Source organism: Bombina bombina, chromosome 7, assembly GCF_027579735.1.
Source record: "Bombina bombina isolate aBomBom1 chromosome 7, aBomBom1.pri, whole genome shotgun sequence".
NCBI classification, from domain to species: domain Eukaryota; kingdom Metazoa; phylum Chordata; class Amphibia; order Anura; family Bombinatoridae; genus Bombina; species Bombina bombina.
The window spans coordinates 199,066,257-199,089,047 of NC_069505.1; the positions used below are offsets into that span (position 1 = coordinate 199,066,257).

Genomic DNA, 22,791 nt, shown 5'->3' on the forward strand with positions numbered 1-22,791 from the left:
GTGGACATGTAATATCAAGTTGCGCGCTAATGTTAGAGCTGGGCTCAGTAAGCTATATCACTGGACTGTGCTATCAGAGCTCCACTTGCGATCTGCCCCAAAATGTATAGGAATAAAATAGAAAAATGATTTTTGCAAAACTATGCATACATATATATACATAAACACATAAATACATATATATACATACCTTCACATATACATACACACACACACATATATGTACAGACATAAATATACACACACACATATATATATATATACACATATGTATATATACACACATATAAATAAACACATAGATACACATATATACATACCTTCATATATACATACACACATATATAAATAAACACATAGATACACAAATATGCATACCTTCACATATATATACACACACACACACATATATATACTGTATATATATATATATACATACATGCATAAACACGTAGGGGCATATTTATCAAGCTCCGTATGGAGCTTGATGCCTCTTGTTTCCATAACCTGTCCGCCTGCTCTGAGGTCGCGGACAGAAATCAACCCGATCGAATACAATCAGGTTGATTGACACCCCCTGCTAGCGGCCGATTGGCTGCGAATCTGCAGGGGGCAGCATTGCACCAGCAGATCACAAGAACTGCTGGTGCAATGATAAATGCTGACAGCGTATGCTGTTGGCATTTATGGATGTGGGGCGGACATGAAACGCTACTTCGTATTATGTCAGCTCGCACATTGATAAATAGGCCCCATAGTGTTAGGACGTCTCCATGCGCCGGGGTACCACTTCATAATCTTCATAATACCAATCAGTATTCTACACTTATTACTGGAATTGAGTATTTCACATTCAAGACCTTGGAGAGCAACTCAGACATACACATGACAAGGTTTCTTTTTTTTTTTTTTTAAAATCTTTAATTTAAGCTTAGCCATTCAAAACAGAAAGGAAATTACCAAATTCCGAACATGGTTATTGTCACGCAGGACAGTCAATCTTTCAAAGAAAAGGAAAAATATTTCAAATAAACTGTAAATAATGCACTTACAATATTGAGTAAAACAGAGTTTTCAGCCTATACTTTGGCCAAGTCCAGAATTCCATATCATCATGACAAGGTTTCAAGCTGCTCTGGTTTATACTTAGCAGGGCTGGGTTATATATTACAAATCACATACATGTAACGACACAGAGGGTCTTCATACATGCCCCCTATTACAAGTTAGTTAAGACAACTTAACAGACAGAAAATCCTTTATATGCTGTAAATACCTTCACATATACATACACACACATATATACATACATACAAATAAATATATATATATATATATATATATATATATATATATATATATATATATATACTGTATATATCTACACATATATACATACACATATATATATATATGCATAAACATATATACTGTACATACACACACATATATACATACATACATATAAATATATATATATATATATATACTGTATATATCTACACATATATACATACACAGATATATATATATATATATATATAACATGCATATATAAACATATATACACACATATATACATACACACATGTATACATACATAGATACACATATATACATACTTTCATATATACATACACACACATTATATAAAGGGATATTATATATCCATGAAAGTGCGAGGACATGTTATTCCTCTAGGGCTGTAGGGACCCCGTTAGTGCTTAGACTGTTACTTCTGAGAGGGTAAACGGGGGCAGAGAGAGACTGTAGAGAAAAAGTGGAAGTGGAGAAGAAGGTAGAGTTAAGAATGGAGAAAAAAAGAGTGAAGACATACGAGAGCGGGGAAAGAAAAGAGTGTGAAGAGAAGATATGGAGGCCCATTTATCAAGCTCCGTACGGAGCTTGTGGGCCTGTGTTTCTGGCGAGTCTTCAGACTTGCCAGAAACAGCAGTTATGAAAGAGCGGTCTAAAGACCGCTGCTCCATAACCCTGTATGCCTGCTCTAAACAGGCAGACAGGAATCGCCACAATTCAACCTGATCGAGTACGATTGGGCTGATTGACACCTCCCTGCTGGCGGCCCATTGGCCGCGAGTCTGCAGGGGGCGGCGTTGCACCCACAGCTCTTGTGAGCTGCTGGTGCAATGCTGAATACGGAGAGCGTATTGCTCTCTGCATTCAGTGAGGTCTTGTGGACCTGATCCGCACTGTCGGATCAGGTCCGCAAGACCTTTGATACATAGGCCTCATGGCCTGAGAGAGAAGGGAGAGGGTAAAAAGAAAGATTGAAGAGAGGAGGGAGAGTCGAGAAAGAGAGTTAACAGCGAGAAGGGAGAGATAATAATTATTTTAAAAAAATCTCCAGGTCTGCAATGACCTTCCATAACTGTTAGCACTCTCAATGTTCAACATCTTCCTTTTTTCTATCCAGCTGTTGTCTTCCCCAGAACCTCTGGTTGATGTTTCTAACTGCTATGAACTTATTTTTGTTAATTTATTACTGTACGTAGAATTATTTAAATTGTTATGGTATAAAATAAAAACAATATTACAAAATGTTTCAAAGTGGCTAAACATATGCAAAGAGGGGGTAAAGTAGTGATTGAGGTGTGGGTGGGATTAGAAGTGGCGAGTAACATTTTGTCCTGGCTAGTAGCTTAGGACTTGACATTTTGAGCCCTGTATATATATATATATATATATATATATATATATATATATACACATACACATGTATATATACCTTCGCATCTAGATTGAACAGGGCCCTTAATTCCACCTGTATTTGTTTGTTAAACTTTGTCTGGTGTCTTTTATATTGTATTGTACTGACACTTTTATCTTATATATACAGTATATATAGATACACACACATGTATACATACATAGATACGCATGTATACATACCTTCACATATACATAAACACACACACACATATATACAAACACATATACATACACACATTTATACATACATATACAAACATATACATGCATATACACTCAGGGGTTAAGTCCAGCAGGAATGCGTGGGAACAGAGTTCCTGCACTATTTTTGCAGGAGGAACTGTCCTGGACAGAGAACATAAATGCTTCAGTAAACACTGCTGCTGCTGGTGGGAGGAGCTGGAGCACAGTCTGGTTAGAGGGATAGTGAGATCCTCTAGTAATGAGCAGTAACACTTCCTACAATACACTAAATGCAAGACTGTCAGCGGTCCTGCTGTGTGATCACCCCACACTGTGTGGAACACATGGTGCTTACATTTCTGTGTGGCTTGCTCTGGGGTTATTTAGCTTCCCTCAGCAGAAATAGAACACTTGCACCTTAAGTGGGTGATACTCTGTTACAGAGGAAGAGACTGGAGTTGCTGTCAGACCGGAGGTCTCTGCTTGCCCTGGAAAGGAAGGAGCTAAGCTGCCTATGCACCATGTCAGTTAAAGGGACAGTCTACAATATCATTTTTATTGTTTTAAAAGATAGATTATCCCTTTATTACCCATTCCCCAATTTTGCATAACCAACACAGCAATATTAAAGGGACATTTTACTCAAAAATGTTCTCCCCTTTAATTTGTTCCCAATGATCCACTTTACCTGCTGGAGTGTATTAAATTGTTTACAAGTATTTCCATTACCCTTATATTGGCATTTTAAATAGTTGATTTAGCCTGTGGTATCCCCACCTATCCTGAAAGTTTGTGGCCTTAATATACTTTTTACCTCTGTATCTAAGAATCTTCTGATAGCCCCTCAATCACATGACTTTTTATTTATTATCTATTGACTTGCATTTAGCACTGTGTTGTGCTAACTCTTTAATTACTCCCCGGCCATGAACACAATGTTATCTATATGGCCCACATGAACTAGCAGTCTCCTGTTGTGAAAAGCTAATAAAAAAGCATGTGATTAAGAGACTGTCTGTAGTGGCTTAGAAACAGACAGAAATTTACAGGTATAAATGTTATAAAGTATATTAATATAACACTGTTGGTTGTGCAAAGCTGGGGAATGGGAAATAAAAGCATTATCTATATTTTAAACAATAACAATTTTAGTGTAGATGTCCCTGCAGACTCAACCTTACCTGTTTCATCCCAAAGTGCAAGGTGAACTGTTTCCATCTTAATGGCTTCATTAATTACTTGTGGGAAATACAGAACCTGGCCACCAGGAGGAGGCAAAGACACCCCAGTCAAAGGCTTAAATACCTCCCCCACTCCCCTCATCCCCATTCATTCATTGCCTTTCGTCACAGGAGGATGGCAGAGAAGTGTCGGAAGATTTCAGAGTAGTCTCTTAAAGAGTGTAGTACTGTTCAGAATGGGACTGGAGTTTTAAGTAGTCTTGTCAGCCTCTCAGTGAGAGCATTGACGAATGTTAGGGTCTGGAGATGCAGGGAGAGTCTTTCTGCGAAACCATCCAGACTTGTTTTAACAGCTCCTTAAGAAATCAGTGTTGACGAGTTTCACTGCCTGATTTCTATCACTCAAGTCGATGTCAGGAGCAATGCTACAACACTGTCAAACTTGAGAGGCTGTGTTCCTGTTCCACGGCGTAGATTCTGGTAAGATCGTTTCATTCTTTATATCTGTAGTGATAACGCAAGAAGACAGGGTCACAGTGTGACTCCTTTTATCTGTATAGAATCAGGGGTTAATATCTCCGGAAGGTGATTATTGAACGTGGGGGGGGGGATTTATACATGATAACTTTATTGCGTTTTTTTGCTGCGACATATGTGAGATGTGGCTCTGGCAATGTGTGAACAGGCAGGTTCTTCCTTCACTTTGATTACTGCTCAGCCTGTTTAGTTTGGCATGCTTTTTCTCGGCTGCAGGGGTGGTCCTGCATGGCACTCCATGTGACTGGGTGTGGCCTCCTTCTCTTCTTTTTCCTGACCGTCCGTTGCAGGAGACGAAAGCAGCTTCTCTGTGGGCCTGTGTCATAGGAGGTGGTGGTTGCCCAGGCCATTGGGGTATAAAGGTGCTATTTATTTTTTCTATAGTCCATATTAAAGGCGCGAGCTATTAAGGACTCTGATGCATTGGAGGGTACTCCCTCTCTCCCTAAATCTAATGCCTGTGTTTATTGTGAGAAGGCTACGGTTTATCCGCCTGCTCAACTATGTTTCACATGCCTTGATAAAATAATGATATCTAAAAAAGAACAAGATGTTTAGTACCACTGAGCCGTCCACCTCTGAGGGGTCTCCGTCCCGCGAGGTGCGTTCCCTACACATACAGCTCCCCAGTGCACTACTAATCCTCCTGCGGGAGGGGCCCTGTGGCCGCCAGATTTTGCTGATCAGTTGCAAATGGTGGTGTCTGTGGCCTTCAGTGCTTTACCTTGCATTGCTAAGCACAAGCAAACGGTTAAACATTGCTATCCTTCCCAGGGGTCATCTACTCCATTAGATGTATCTGAGACTAGATTATCCGCTGATGCAGAGGACTCCGATACTTTGGAGGACTCTTTCTCTGGTTTGGAATCTGCGGCCTCTAAACCTCCGGCTGCGGAGGAGCCAGACTTTAGGTTTAGGATAGAGCACTTACGCTTTTTATTAAAAGAGGTGTTAGCTACTCTACTGTAGAGGTTCCGGAACCGAAGTTACTGGAGGAACCTTCTATTCCTAAGCTTGATAAAGTCTATGAGGACAGGGTGGTGCTTCAGACTTTCCCGGTTCCCGTAAATATGTTGAATATTATAAAGAATGAATGGGAGAGACTTGGTTCATCTTTCTCCCCTTCTTCTTTGTTTAAGAAATTGTTCCCGGTTCCTGATTCTCAGCTAGGTGGTAATTAAAATCAGCTTGGTGTTGCACCTATTATTAAGGAAAAGACTGCACACATATATACAGTATATATATATATATATATATATATATATATATATATATATATATATATACAGTATATACATACATTATATATATATATATATATATATACAGTATATACATACATACATACACATACATCATGCATGTACATATATATTCACATATATATAAACACACACACACGCAAATGCAACAATGATAGAATCCGAGTGCAAATATATAAAACAGTATGGTAACAAATAGGTATGTACAACTAAAGACACATTAAGGATAAGAGCGCACTGAATGAAAAATGGAGAAAGTGAAAATTCTCTATATATGTAGAAATCCCAAATTGTGTCAAAAAGTATTGAAAAAGCAGCAGCAAAACATTTGTGTTTCTTTCTGCACCCTTCAAACGGTGAACTTGACTCCAAACGAACCCCTAGGGGTATATACACCCTCAATCGTTATGAGGTAAGATATAGGTGTTAGTCCTCTGTACAGCTCTTTGTCCATATTCAGTCTGTGTCACTCCTTCCCCACGGATATCCTGGAAGGCTTGTGCAGTGCCGATAATATGTGAAAGACAGAAATAATGCAAAGACTAGTGAAATATTGTCTTACACGGATTTATTTAGGTTAAAAGTACAAAGCAAGCGTTTACACTCACATTCGCAAACCTCAATGGTATGAGGTAACTAGAAGCATGATATACATCAAACAATATGTGAAGAATCAATCAATATGGTGGTCTGCGGTGTGCCAGTCTCAACATAATATTCTATCCAGCCTGGATTGGAACAGCCAATAGAATGCCAATAGAATGCAAGCTCAATCCTATTGGCTGATTGCATCAGCCAATAGGATTTTTTCAACCTTAATTTCGATTGGCTGATATAATTCTATCAGCCAATCGGAATCTAAGATGACGTCACTTAAAGGTACCTTCATTCGTCAGGAGTTGTCGTAAAAAGAGGATGCTCCGCGCAGGATGTCTTGAAGATGGACCCGCTCCGCGCCGGATGGATGAAGATAGAAGATGCCGTCTGGATAAAGACTTCTGCCCGTCTGGAGGACCACTTCTGCCGGCTTGGATGAAGACTTCTGCCCGTCTGGACGACCACTTCTGCCGGATTGGATGAAGACTTCTCCCGGCTTCGTTGAGGACTTCTTGCCGCTTTGTTGAGGACTTCTCCCGGCTTCGTTGACGATGGATGTCCGGTCTTCAAAACTGTAAGTGGATCTTTGGGGGTTAGTGTTTTAGTTTTAGATTAGGGTTTGGGCAGCAATAGAGCAAAATGCCCTTTTAAGGGCAATGCCCATCCAAATGCCCTTTTCAGTGCAATGAGGAGCTTAGGTTTTTTTAGTTAGGGTTTTATTTGGGGGTTGGTTGTGTGGGTGGTGGGTTTTACTGTTGGGGTGTTGTTTGTATTTTTTTTTACAGGTAAAAGAGCTGATTTCTTTGGGGCAATGCCCCACAAAAGGCCCTTCTAAGGGCTATTGGTAGTTTAGTTTAGGCTAGGGTTTTTTTTTTTATTTTGGGGGGACTTTTTTATTTTGATAGGGCTATTAGATTAGGTATAATTAGTTTAAATATCTTGTAATTTGTTTTTTATTTTGTGTAATTTAGTGTTTGGTTTGTTTTTGTAATTTAGGTATTTGTATTTAATTTAGTAAATTGTATTTAATTTAGGTAATTTATTTAATTGTAGTTTAAGGTTAGGTGTTAGTGTAATTCAGGTTAGGTTTTATTTTACAGGTAAATTTGTATTTATTTTAGCTAGGTAGTTAGTAAATAGTTAATAACTATTTAGTAACTATTCTACCTAGTTAAAATAAATACAAACTTGCCTGTAAAATAAAAATAAGCTCTTAGCTAGCTACAATGTAACTATTAGTTATATTGTAGCTAGCTTAGGGTTTATTTTACAGGTAAGTATTTAGTTTTAAATATTAATTATTTAGTTATTAATAGTAGGTTTTCTTTAGATTTATTTTAATTATATTTAAGTTAGTGGGTGTTAGGGTTAGGGTTAGACTTAGGTTTAGGGGTTAATAAATTTAGTATAGTGGCGGCAACGTTGGGTGCGGCAGATTAGGGGTTAATAAATGTAGGTAGGTGGCGGTGATGTTAGGGGCGGCAGATTAGGGGTTAATAATATTTAACTAATGTTTGTGATGCGGGAGTGCAGCGTTTAGGGGTTAATATGTTTATTATAGTGGCGGCGATGTCCGGAGCAGCAGATTAGGGGTTTATAAGTATAATGTAGGTGTCGGCGATGTCGGGGGCAGCAGATTAGGGGTCAATAAGTGTAAGATTAGGGGTGTTTAGACTCGGGGTTCATGTTAGGGTGTTAGGTGTAAACATAAATTTAGTTTCCCCATAGGAATCAATGGGGCTGCGTTACTGAGATTTACGCTGCTTTATTGCAGGTGTTAGGCTTTTTTTCAGCCTGCTCTCCCCATTGATGTCTATGGGGAAATTGTGCACGAGCACGTACAACCAACTCACCGCTGACTTAAGCAGCGCTGGTATTGGAGTGCGGTATGGAGAACAAGTTTGCTCTACGCTCACTTCTTGTCTTTTAACGCCGGGTTTATAAAAACCTGTAATACCAGCACTGTAGGTAAGTGAGCGGTGACAATAATGTGCAAGTTAGTACCGCACCCCTCATAACGCAAAACTCGTAATCTAGCCGTATATTTTTTAATAAAATACACTACACTACATTTTGGTGGCATTTGAGGCATATTTATAAAATTAACCAGAGCACGCCTGCATATTCGCCCGTTTGCTACTACTTTACATTACTAGTGGCTGGTTATTGCTACCGCGAGATCAGATCTCTGGTTAATTTTATAAATATCCCCCAAATGCCTCCAAAATACAGTGTAGTGTATTTTATTAAAAAATGAAAATTGGAGCATTTTTATTTTTTAATAAAATAACTGCACTAGGCTGAATTTTAGGGGTAAAGTTGGCGAGAGTGGGGTGTTAGAACAAAAACGGCATTGAAAAATGCTTTACATTGCGGTCTATGGGAACTGTGTGTTCTCTGTAAATATATGTGTATATGCTTATATTCATATATTTATGTGTTAATATGTGTATATACAGATATTAACACATAAATATACTGTATATGTATATAATCATATACATATATATATATTTTCTGCCATTACTGCACAATTTACCCCCTTCTCTGCGCTCATTCTCATGCCGTGGCTCACGGCATAAGAACGAGGCTAACATTAGAGCCTCTAGAACATGGCACAGAACCAAGGGCAGCAAAGGGGGTAGGTCGCACAGCATTGGGCAGCAAAGTTTAAATATATATGTATATGAATATTTTCATTTATGTGTTTATATGTGTATATACACATATTGACACATAAATATATATGTATATAAGTATATAAACAAAGAAATATATATGTATATTAGCATATACATATACACTCACCAGTCACTTTATTAGGTGCACCTGTTCAATTGCTTGGTAACATAAATTGCTAATCAGCCAATCACATGGCAGCAACTCAATGCATTTAGGCATCAAGACGTGGTAAAGATGACTTGCTGAAGTTCAAACTGAGCATCAGAATGGGGATGAAAGTGGATTTAAGTGACTTTGAACATGGCATGGTTTTTGGTGCCAGATGGGCTGGTCTGAGTATTTAAAAAACTGATGATCTACTGGGATTTTCATGCACAACCATCTCTAGGGTTTACAGAGAATAGTCCAAAAAAGAGAAAATATCCAGTGAGCGGCAGTTGTGTGGACGCAAATGCCTTGTTGATGTCAGAGGTCAGAGGAGAATGGGCAGACTGGTTTGAAAAGATAGAAAGGCAACAGTAACTCAAATAACCACTTGTTACAACCAAGGTATGCAGAATACCATCTCTGAATGCACAACACGTCGGACCTCACCTTGAAGCAGATGGGCTACAGCAGCAGAAGACCACACCGGGTGCCACTACTGTCAGCTAAGAACTGGAAACTGAGGCTACAATTTGCACAAGCTCACCGAACTTGGACAATAGAAGATTGGAAAAACATTGCCTGGTCTGATGAGTCAATTTCAGCTGCGACATTCAGATGGTAGGGTCAGAATTTGGCGTAAACAACATGAAAGCATGGATCCATCCTGCCTTGTATCAACAGTTCAGGCCACTGGTGGTGGTGTAATGGTGTGGGGGATATTTTCTTGGGACACTTTGGGCCCCTTAGCACCAATTGAGCATCGTTTAAGGCCTGAATTAAGAATTAAGGCAGTTCTGAAGGGGGTCCAACCCGGTACAAGCAAAGTGTACTTAATAAAGTGAACGGTGAGTGTATATTAAGAGTTAATACACAGTCCCCATAGACCACAATGTAAATGCACTTAATTGTGCATTTAATTCATTTTAAAAAAAAGATGCTACTATTTTTTTTATTTTAACAAGGACCAGTACACTTTATTTTGGGGGCAATTCGGGGACATTTATTTCATTAACCAAAGGTCTGACCACATTCTCAGAGCTCTGGCACTGTCTAATAAAAATTATTCCCAAAAAATATTGCACAAAAAAGTTATAAGGGCTCTAAGATATGAGATCTCGGGTGTTAGAAAAAAAAGCTGCAAAAGGGCTTTAACATTGAGATACATACAGATACATTGTTAAAGATATATATATATATGTCTAGATATATATATATAGTATATACTGTATATGTATTTATATATATATATATATATATATATATATATATATATATATATATATGAAAGTTCATAGGGATTTGCACTCTCACCTCTTAAGATGTCAGGGTGTCAGGAACAGCAATATCCAATTCCATTTAATAGATCAGCACTCGCTGGACTTTCAAAAAACAATAGTTTATTGTGTACAGTGACGTTTCGGGGAACCAACTGTCCCCTTTATCAGATGAAGTAAACTATTGTTTTTTGAAAGTCCAGCGAGTGCAGATCTATTACTTGGAATTATATATATATATATATATATATATATATATATATATATAAGATTGTAAGTTCGAACAGGAATAGGGCCCTCGATACCTCCTGTATGTGTTTGTAAATTCTGTCCTGTCTCATGGGGGCCTATCTATCAAGCTCTGAATGGAGCTTGATGCCCCGTGTTTCTGGCGAGCCTGCAGGCTCGCCAGAAACAGCAGTTATGAAGCAGCGGTCACAAAGACCGCTGCTCCATAACCCTGTCCGCCTGCTCTGAGCAGGCGGACAGACATCGCCGGAATTCAACCCGATCGGGTTACGATCGGGTTGATTAACACCTCCCTGCTGGCGGCCCATTGGCCACGAGGCTGCAGGGGGCAGCGTTGCACCAGCAGCTCTTGTGAGCTGCTGGTGCAATGCTGAATACGGAGAGCGTATTGGTCTCTGTATTCAGCGAGGTCTGGCGGACCTGATCCGCACTGTCGGATCAGGTCCGCCAGACTGTGTTAAATAGAGGCCTTAGTCTTAGAAGTTTTATATTATTGTTTTATTTAAATGAACTGTATCCATGGACAGCGCTGCGGAATATGATGGTGTTTCATAAATAAAGTATAACAATAATAATATATATATATGTACCTGTATTTATGTATTTATATGTGTGTATATATGTATGTACAGACATATATACACATATAAACACATAAATATATAAGTACACATTAATAGACATATATAGAAGTGCATTGGAGCACAAAAATTTGTTAGCCATACTAAATTTTAACAGCTCTTGAAAAAGACGATTAACCTGTTGAAACGCGTTGAGCCAAATAAACAACAATCTTTTATCTAAAGAAATCTTTTATCTAAAGAAATTATTCTGTGAGTATCCTGCACTAATTTGAAAAGGTGTTTGGAAACACTACGCCAATATGATATTCTTTAAACAGACACAGACACATCTCTTTTGAAAGAATCGTGAAATACAGAGAGGAGTCTTTTGAAGACCCCTAAGAATCAGCTCCTCTACTTGCAACGAATATGAGATAGTGTGTGTGCGATATTGAAGTGTGAAGTTATGGGTGAATGCATGAACACAATTTCGTTTTTCGGATTTTGACTTTATTCGCAATTTTGGTTACAGCTAGAGAAAAAACTGTTTACTTTCAATTTGTAATACCAGTGCAACCCGACTAGCGAAAAAATGAAAATCCTAGGGGAGTAATCTAGCCCTTATTGTGTGCGCAGACCGTTTGTAATGTGACACTTAAAGTGAATGTAAACTTTGATGAAATAGTGCCCGGTTTTTAAAAATACTATTAAAAACAGGGGCACTTTCATTCATCAAAGTTTACATTGCAGCGGCGGATTTTACAAAAACGTACCTTCTTCTCCTGAAACGCTGGATCGCCGATTCCCCCGCCTGCTTCTTCCTGCTGTACTAACACAGCAATGATGAAACTGGCTTCCTCCAATCACGGCGTGGCCTCACCAGATGGACGCTCCTAGGGTGAAACCGTGATTGGAGGAAGCCAGTTTCGTCATTACTGACGAAGTACAGAGGACCTGCAGGCAGGGGATCAGCGATCCGGCGTTTCAGGAGAAGAAGGTATGTATTTGTAAAATCTGCTGCAATGTAACCTTTGATGAATGAAAGTACCCCTGTTTTTAATAGTATTTTTAAAAGCCGGGCACTATTTCATCAAAGTTTACATTTACTTTAATTACTGATATATACTGTGCATATATAAAACAAATTAGGGCTAGATTAAAAATGAGGCGCAAACTGTTTTGTTCAAGCGATATCTTCTTTTCGCAAGTCTTTTTAATTGTGCTGATATTACAAGTTGAGCGAAATCACAATTGTGCTAGCTGTGGTTAAATGTTTTAGCAACAAAAAAATTGCACAAAACACATCAAAAATACATTACAAAGTACAGTTACACTCATTTTAACACTGTTTTATAAAATGTTTTTTTTTTAAATTTGCAGAAAAAAGTTATAAGGGCTCAAAGATATGAGAAAAAAAAGACAGGCAAAGGGCTTTTACATTGAGATACATACATATACATTGCTAAAGATGCATTTGTGTGTCTATGTGTACATATATATTAATGTATTTATATGTGTATATATGTATGTAAAGACATAAATACACATATAAACACATAAATATATTACACACATATAGACATAGAAGATATAAGTGCTTTAGAGCCCTTTGCCAATAAAGGGACATGAAACCCATTTTTTATTTCATTATTCAGATAGAGAATACAATTTTAAACAACTTTCTAATTTACTTCTAATATCTAATTTGTTTCATTCTCTTGGTATCATTTGTTGAAGGAGCAACAATGCACTAATGGTTTCTAACTGAACTCATGGGTGAGCCAACCTACATTCTCTGCTGCTCATGAGCTTGCCTAGATAAACCTTTCAGCAAAGGATAACAAGAGAAGGAAGCAAATTAAATAATAGAAATCAATTAGAAAGTTGTTTAAAATTGTATTCTCTATCCAAATCATGAAAGAAAAATTTTGGGTTTCATGTCCCTTTAAGTAGATAAAAACATGATAAAACATATTTATGTAATATTTATATTTAATACAAATTATAAATATGTATTTACTGTAAATATTTCACATTTGCTAATGCGAATATGCTATGTTTTTGTGCCATGGGTGTTTTTTTTTTTAACAATTTTTTCTCTCCTTTGACTTCTATGAGGAATTCGAAAATGAGATTGTGTTTGCGCGACCTTGGGTGTTATGTTTTTTTTCTCCCTGGATTTCTATGGGGGAATACATGCATGTGCAAATGAAAAGTTTATAGAATTTTTGTGCTATTCGGATTACCGCTTGTGCAAAGTACGTTTTTTGGAACTTGTAATACGAATGCAACCCGACTAGCACAAATGCTTAACTCTAGCAGAGTTCATTAAATCATTAAAGAAAAGAAATTGGGTTTAGTATCCCTTTAAGTCCAAGGATGGTAACTTGAGCTCCCCAGTTTTCAATGTACTGTACGCCTAGTTGATGCTGGACCTACTGATTTGCAGTCCTCTTTGATTGCACCCTAGTCTGGCGGGTGGTCAGGATCATGGCTGCAGGCTGTAAGGAGGTTGAGTGACGTCCATTGCAGTCAGGGTGACGTCCCCAGGCTCGAAGCTTAGGGGTGCCCTTACTGGTTTACGGTGGGCTGAGAACTCCCTAAGCTAATCAGTTGCGTTGAGCTATCTCCGCCTTTTTTCTGCAGCTGCGGCCCCTGTCCACTTTCTAGAAAGGGCTTTATTAGATACTTAGGCCTGATTGCCGCCACCCGTTTATTCATTTGATTATTGCAGTTCCCAGTGCTGGGTAATAAATATGACCCATGGTTCTTTCACCCACCTCCTGTGTCATGTGACTTATTTATCTTAAGTTATTATGTTAGCTGTTAAATGGATAGGAAAGTCAAAATTAAAACTGCAAGATTCAGATAGAGCATGTCATTTTAAGTCACTTTTAAATTACTTCCATTTTCCAATGTGTTTCCTTCTCTTGGGAAATCTTTTTGAAAAATAAGACACACATATCCTTAACAAGTGGAAGCTAGCTGCTGATTGGTGACTGCACACACTTGTCTCTTGTGATTGGCTAACTCGATGTGTTCAGCTAACTGCCAGTAGTGCAATACTGTTTCTTCAGCAAATAATTACAATAGAATGAAGCACATTTGATAATAGAAATAAAATGGAAAGTTGTTTAAAATTGTATGTTCTTTCCATATCATGAAACAAAATGTTGGGGTTTCCTGTCCCTTTAAGCTGTTATCTGTTATTATTATTTATTGATGTATAGTCAACCACTCAGGAGAGTAGGGCATTTAATCCCTTATTACTGATATATACTGTGCATATATAAACATTTAGGGTTAGATTACAAGTGGAGCGCTAAATATCGCTTGCATGCAAGCAATATTAGCGCTCCACTTTATAATACCAGCCCACGCTAATGTGCTCTGGTATTACAAGTTAAGTGCAATGCAAACACAACTTCACGCTGGCATTGCTAGGAAGCATTGCGCTCACGGTAGCGCTCTTCCATATGCTCAAATGGGAGCCTCATTCTGATGCCGTCAGAGATGGCATCAGAACCTAAGCGCAGCGAAGGGAGTGAGTAGCACAGAGATGGCAGCATGTTTAAATATATATACTTTTTGAGCCCCTATTAGTTATATAACATATCAATTTAAAACAATGTTAACACCATTTTTTGTTTCCGTCATTTTCCAGTTGCGTTGTCGCAGTGAGTTTTTCCGTGAGAGGTTAGTTGCACGTGCAGACCTTAATATGCATAACATTTTCTGTCATTTCCACTTAAGTCCAGTTAAACACACATGAGGGTGTTGTAGCAAGTTGTTTATGCGGCCGCAGTTTCTTACGAATTACTGGGTGAATTACTTGAAGCAATTTGTACGCTAACACCTGCTATGTGCATCTCATTAAACTGACAGGTGAAAATAAGCTACTTACAGCTTCTCGCTTTGAGAGCTCTGTATCTTCTTAACACCTATTAATGAGGAGGCTGTGAGGGCTCATCTGTCAGTTTCCGTCATTTCGATGTTGAATTCCCCTTGGGATCATCTGGATACCTGCAGGAGATCCGTTGCATATGCTGGATGAGGAGAAGCACATTGTCTTATTACAAACTCTAAGACTGAAAAGCCTGGCTACTGTGCCAGTTCCGTGTACTCTTTGGGGTGATAGGGATATGTCTTGGTAACTGCTTCCGGTAAGATATAATGCAGGGGTGAGGCAGTGACAAAAGACAGGGCTCACAATCTTGTTGACGGAAATAACGGTCATATTGCGAGTTGAATGTAGCTGCGTTCCCTCGAGTGCAATCAAGATTTACGCTCGTCAGGTTAGTGCAACTCGAGACCTAATGTAAAGGATAAGGGAGGAATAAAAGTTGCATAAAACACAACATAAATACATGTAAAAGTACAGTTACACTCATATAAACACTGTCTGATAAAAAAAATAGCTAAACAAATAATAAAAAGGTCATAATGTCTTAAAGATAGATATTATATATACGGTATATATTATATATATATTTATATGTTTGTATATATGTGCATATGTGAGTATGTGAGTTTTAACGCTAAAATTACATTTTTTTCAGCATTAAAACACGAATCAAAACTTGTAATCTAGGTGCTAGTTGGGTAGTTACTAGAGCTTGTCCATACTGTACATACTCATAAGTTTAAACGAAGACAAATGGATATCTTATATATATTGACAAGCTTTAAATCTATGGGCATCTATGGGCATCTTTATTTTTGTGCCTTACCTGTGGGTTTGTGGGGGGCCCCGGGTGAGACATTAATAGAAATGATTATGATACAGATGCCATAGCTACTAACTTACAACTGAATAGTATATGAGTGACCACTATGCTGCCTAAAATGTTTTTGGTGAGCATTTCTGTATACATGCCCGGCCTGGGGGGTTTGAGGGGACCTTTGGTAAGGACAATTATACATTTTTATTGTACTTAAAACTATTATTAATATCATTTCATTACAGCTGAAGGCAAACCTTACATAATATGTGCCTCTCCTCTTTGGCCAGTGGCCAGGGCCTCAAGGGAGCTAACATAAAGAATTTGCACATTTTAGATTAGCTAAAAAACCTTATATACAGCATGATGAGGTGGTTTGTAGAGGTTCAGAAGTTATCAATAGTGATGTCGCGAACCTAAAAATTTGGGTTCGCAAACAGCGAGCGCGAACTTCCCCAAAAGTTTGCGAACCGGGCGAACCCCAATTGACTTCAATGGGCAGGCAAATTTTAAACCCACAGGGACTCTTTCTGGCCACAATAGTGATGGAAATGTTGTTTCAAGGGGACTAACACCTGGACTGTGGCATGCCGGAGGGGGATCCATGGCAAAACTCCCATGGAAAATTACATAGTTGATGCAGAGTCTGGTTTTAATCCATGAAGGGCATAAATCACCTAACATTCCTAAATTGTTTGGAATAATGTGCTTTAAAACATCAGGTATGATGTTGTATCGATCAGGTAGTGTCACCCCAGTGTCACTGGGGTGACACTGTGCCCTGGCAGGCAGGCCCTGAAACGCACACGTGTGAAGAAAACTGACTGCTATTTTTTAACACAGTCAAAAAAGTGTTTTTTTTTTTTAAATCTACACTACTGTTACACCAGATATGAGTTGCACTGGGGTGACACTGTGCCCTGGCAGGCAGGCTCTGAAACGCACACATGTGAAGGAAACTGACTTCTAAAAAGTCAAAAGAATTTTTTTTTTTTAAATCTACACTACTGTTACACCAGATATGAGTGGTGGCACTGGGCAAGTGGGCACAGTATACGCTGTGAGCCTGACACACACGCTGGCAGGCAGGCAACTGCAATTAGATTACACAGGAAAAAAAGCAGACTGATGTTCTAGCCCTAAAAAGGGCTTTTTGGGGTGCTGTCCTTACAGCAGAGATCAGATGAGTCCTTCAGGACTGTAGTGGACACTGAATACACTAGCCTAGCTATCAATTTCCCTATTAAATCAGCAGCAGCTACACTGTCCCTCCTCTCACTAAGAATGCAGCTTCCAAATTAATCTAAAATGGATGCTGTCCAGGAGGTAGGAGGGTCTGGGAGGGAGGGTCTGCTGCTGATTGGCTGGAATGTGTCTTCTGACTGTGAGGTACAGGGTCAAAGTATTACTCAATGATGACGAATAGGGGGCGGATCGAACATCGCATATGTTCGCCCGCTGCGGCAAACGCGAACATGCTATGTTCGCCGGGAACTATTCGCCGGCGAACTATTCGCGACATCACTATTTATCAACACACAGCCCATATTTTGAAGTAGAACTGGCGCCTAAGATGGACCAACACTGCTGTTTATATCAACAAGGTGCAAAATACTCTGGAAGCATCGTCCTTATTTCTCTATGATGGTAAATGACCCTTTTATACAATACCAAGTATAGTTTGTATATTCAAAAGTGGGGTCACCCATGAGATAAATTATTTCTACAAGACAGGTGTAGGGTAAAGCCATTAAGTCTAGTGACATTATACATCACAGTCTCTTAATGTTGTAGGTTGGCTTCAAGTTTTACAGTTTTTCCCAGGTACGTGGTATTCACAATATTCTAGGGTCTGTTATACTTAAAGAAATATATGTGTCTTGTTGTGTGCCTATTGCAACATTACCTTTTATTTTTATATTGTAACATCTTTAATTACTATTATGTTTACATAGGATCTATGAGTCTTCAATCTCAATTTACCCGTTCTACCTCATCTATTATTTATGTGAAAAATCTGTAATGGACCTGCAAGTCCTCAGCTTTGATTCATTTACCACATTTTTATTTTCTTTTTTCTCTTTGTTCTAAGAAAATTTTAACCAACAAAAAAAAGTGCAGCTGGATCCTCACCCAGTTAACCCTCTCTTACTGGGACCTTAACTATCTGTCCCTAAAATGTTCTTTAACCTTGACACCTGAACAGCCCAGTGTGGCCTTGTGTTTGTTCCTTATGTTAGCATAACCTACAGAACTATTTCATCTTGCTTAAAACCAAGGTTCCTCGTCTTCACCCAACTAAAAAACCTTAAACAAAGTATTTTATTATTATTTATTTATTATTTTTGATTTAGTGCTACCTTTTGTTGTTTTACGTTTTCTTAAGGGGCCATGATAACCCAAATGTAGAAACACTTAAAAGTGATGCAGCATAGCTGTAAAAAGCTGACTAGAAAATATCACCTGAACATCTCTATGTGAAAAAGAAAGCTATTTTAACTCAAAATGTCCTAGGTATTCAAACCCCATTGCAAAGGACTTTAAGCAGCAAATCACTATGTCTGTTCCATGACAGGCAAGGGAGTGAGCCTCGTGCACACTCATGTTATTTCCCTATTCAGTTTAAGAACGTTTACTATGAAATCTCATGAGAGTTAAGTCAAATCATGAGATCACAGTAAAAGAGTTCATGACCTATACACTGTTGATGCTGATTGGCTGCTGTTCATTTCTTCTTCCTTTTCTTTTTTACCTGCAGCTGGGCAGCAGCTGAATTATAACTTTTTACACAGAAGTTACTCTGCTGAGCTGAGGAGATTGTGAGGTAAAATATCTTCCTTTTTTACATAGAGATGCTTAAGTGATATTTTACTGTCAGCTTTTTACAGTTATACTGCATCAGTTTCAAGTGATTTAGCATGAGAGTATTATGTCCCTTTAAATAAAGCTTCCTTACCAGCTAAATTAACATAAGATATACCTCAGCACTGGGCATGGGAAAATACTTGCATTTCTGAAACAGGATGTACACTCCCTGATTGGTTAATTAGTTAAGGAATACGAGGAGGGTTCCATATCATGGTTGACTTCTTCATCTCCTCTGTTGATTGAAAACAATTTTCTCACCAGCCCCAGTATTGAGCCTACCCTGGTTTATGATTAGTTAAACTGAGCCAAATGATTGCTATATCTCCGGTCATGTTGGGATACTGTTAATTCTTGGCTGTTGGGAGTTGTGTTAGAGTTGTTTAGAGATTTATTTATAGGAAGGGTTTGTATATTGTTTCAGACACAAGACATTATTGTTACTGACTTGGGACATGTTGAAGCTGTGTCCTACTTGCCATATATGACAACTGTGCTACTATCAATTCTGCTGGGCAGCTAGTAGACAACATCAATTCATCAGTGCATTGTGTGTAGGTTTATTCTCAGACCTTCCTTGTTTACCTGCAGTGCTTGATGGTGAAGGACACTGACTATGCCACGCAGTCCCACATCCAGTGAAGATGATATGGCGCAGAGCGTTTCAGACTATTCAATGGAGTCAGAATCAGACAGTTCAAAAGAAGAGACCATCTATGACACCATCCGTGCTACCGCAGAGTGCCCGACCAGCAGGCTCGAGGACATCCAGACCAACACCATGGTCATTAGAATTGTAATCCCTGATCTACAGCAAACGGTGAGTGGCAGAGCTGTGTTTCTTGTGTACGGAATGTGACAGGTCAGTAGTTATATTCTACAGATTAAAGTCAGCACATGTGTTTTCTAAATCCAGTGTCCTTATTTACATGTACTCTGCATGAGCTAAAATTTCCTTTGTAGAACATTGTCCTACGCTTTCTCCACACAGGACACATTGTCACACATGACCAAGGTGCCCACAGAAGAGAATGACAGAATTACTAAACTTAGCATTTTAAAGCAATTCCTTGACCTGAGTCAGAAGCTCATAGTCACGTAACAAACTGACCATATAACAAAACTTTATTGTTAGCAATTTATCATTTAGTGACTCTCTCATGATCTATTGACAAAGACCAATAATTCTGATTTATGACCTACTTGTAATGCTAATTATTATTCCCCTCTGCTAGTTATGGGTAACATTTACTGTTCCGACTTACTGAATCACCAGATCCTTAGTGCTTATTACAGATCACGCAGTATTTCTCCAGACTGTAGGACTTTACAGAATTTTCAGTGTAGGTCTCCAATCAGTAAAACCTCAATGAAGAAACAACCAACATAGTGCATTACAGCTGAAGATAAAATTGCACTAAATGGAATATACTCACAAGCAGGTGTGTGAAAGTTGCGCTTTTATCAAAGCTTTTTTATATTTTATGAAATGTAAAGAAGATTTTGACAGTCTTTTTAATAAAAGTGCAACTTTCACACACCTGCTTGTGAGTATATTCCAATTAGTGCAAATTTTATCTTCATCTGTACTGCATTATGGGCTAGATTACAAGTAGCGTGCTAAATTATTGGGCTCCCACAAATAGACAAAAAATTTGCTACCGTGAGCTTGGTCAATTACAACAAAAGTGCCATATGGGGACAGTGTTAATTGGACAACAGTTAAAACCTTTAGCACACAGAAAATTTGACTTTTCAAGTAGGTGGCGGAATGCAGAGAATTTGAAATTTATATTTACATTAAAAAGTAAGTTATAGTGCATCTTCTTTACAACTGATTAATTAAACTCCATCTTAAATATCACTAACAATCCAGATTTGATTTTAAAAAGGAGAGAGTTTACCATCACTTTAATGTCTTTGTTACTAAAATCTCCTCATGGGTGGGGCATGAGAATTAGTCTGTAAGTGATGAGAGTGCTCCCTGAAATGTTGTGATTCTATATCTGTCCCAAACACAATACGTATCAGATCATTATTACAAGATCCCAACACTAAATTAGTTGTTTATTAACCGTTTCACGTTTGACTACATCATTGGACAGAGGTTAACAGAAAATTGAGGTGTGTATGAGACATCACCAGTTCTCCCTTTGTAATTTGTGAGCTGTGTCCTGTGCTGAGGGCAATCAGAAAACTGCTCTTAACAATCACTGTATAACATGTTGCAGGGTCAGTAAAGCAGCATACTTATATTTGCAGGATACGCTCCAGCCTCTCTAGGGGAGTAGAAAAGTAAATTACATGAAAAGCAAACATACAATAAATGCATATTACGTGCTATCTACCTTTTATGCTTGAGCTGACTGAGTGTAACGTCCCTATAGCCAATCACTGACAAGTGCATACACTTTCCTGTCCTGTGTGTGTTTTGTAGAAATGTGTCCGCTTCAATCCAAACGCTACTGTCTGGGTGGCAAAACAGAGGATTCTCTGTACCCTGAACCAAAGTCTTAAAGATGTTTTGAACTACGGCTTGTACCAGCCGTTCAGCAACGGGAGAGACGGCAAATTCCTGGATGAGGAGCGACTTCTCCGAGAATACCCGCAGCCAATGAGTCGCGGGGTGCCATCGTTAGAGGTGTGTGCTGCTCCTCACCAAGCTTTTTATATTATTATATTTTCCTTTTCTTTTGTTGGTGGCTCTTGTAGAAAAGCAACAAACATCTGCTGTGTCTGTTTTTTGTAGTTTCGTTATAAGAAGCGACTGTACAAGCAATCCAGCATCGATGAGAAGCAGATAGCAAAACTCCATACTAAGGTGAGGCCACCAGTATAGTGTACACATGGTTATTATTTATATATTTATAAGTGTGTGTGTGTGTGTGTGTGTGGGTCTGTGAGTGTGTGTGTGTGTGTGTGTGTGTGCAGGTGAGCATGTATGGGTGTGCAAGTGGGAATGTCTGTGAGCATATTTGTGCAAGTAAGTATATGTGTGTGAAAGTGAATATATGTGTGTGTGGGAGTGAGCTTGTGTGTGTGTGTGTGAGCAAATATATGTGTATGTGAGTTAGCATGTGTGTATGTTAGTGTGCGCAAATAAGCGCTTGTGTGAGCATATGTGTGCAAGTGAGTATATGTGTGTACAAATGAGCATTTGTGTACAAGTCAGTATATGTGCGTGACTGTGTGTTTGAGCATGTATGTGCAAGTGAGCTTATGTGGGAATGTGTGTTTATGTATGTGTTTGTGTGTGTGTGAGCAAGCGAGTATATGTGTGAGCATGTGTATATTGTGTGTTTGGGTATGTGTGTGTGAGTGTAAGCATGTGTGTATGTATGTGTGTGGATGAGAGTGTGTGTAAGCATGTTATAGTTTCCAAGCTTTACTGTAGTATTGACAATCTACTGTTCAGCTGCTCCGCCCACTCAGTTCTGTGATCAAAACACACCCATTTGATAGTAATAGTATCATTTAGACTTATTCATAGCTTAATATGCAGATTACTGCACCAAGATTTTACACCTTACCCTATAATATTGGCAATTCCAGTCTCTGGAATACATTCTGGGCATTTGGTTATTGTTACAACAAAGCATCAAAATTAGACAGACAAATATGTGATCCCATTCAATTATAGCAATATTCCAGTAGGAGTTTATTATATTTAAATAATACACTATGGGCCAGATTACAAGTAGAGCCCTATTTAACGCACCGCCTAAAGCGTTAACTGTGCTTGACGTTTGGCTTTTTGCGCGCGTCGGATTGCACCTTTATTATGAGTTGAAAGTAAACTG

At 38.6% G+C, this 22,791-nt stretch overlaps 1 protein-coding gene across 2 annotated transcripts in view; it reads left to right on the plus strand.

Moving 5' to 3' along the window:
• Positions 1-22,791, plus strand: part of SHANK2 (SH3 and multiple ankyrin repeat domains 2) — a 1,433,430-nt gene that overhangs the window by 194,664 nt on the left and 1,215,975 nt on the right. For both annotated transcript variants that reach the window (XM_053720553.1, XM_053720554.1), the window contains exons 2-4: positions 19,583-19,811; positions 21,429-21,632; positions 21,741-21,812. In XM_053720553.1, the coding sequence (XP_053576528.1) occupies positions 19,608-19,811; positions 21,429-21,632; positions 21,741-21,812 (480 nt within the window). In that variant the 5' untranslated portion in view covers positions 19,583-19,607. The remainder of the gene's footprint in view (positions 1-19,582; positions 19,812-21,428; positions 21,633-21,740; positions 21,813-22,791) is intronic.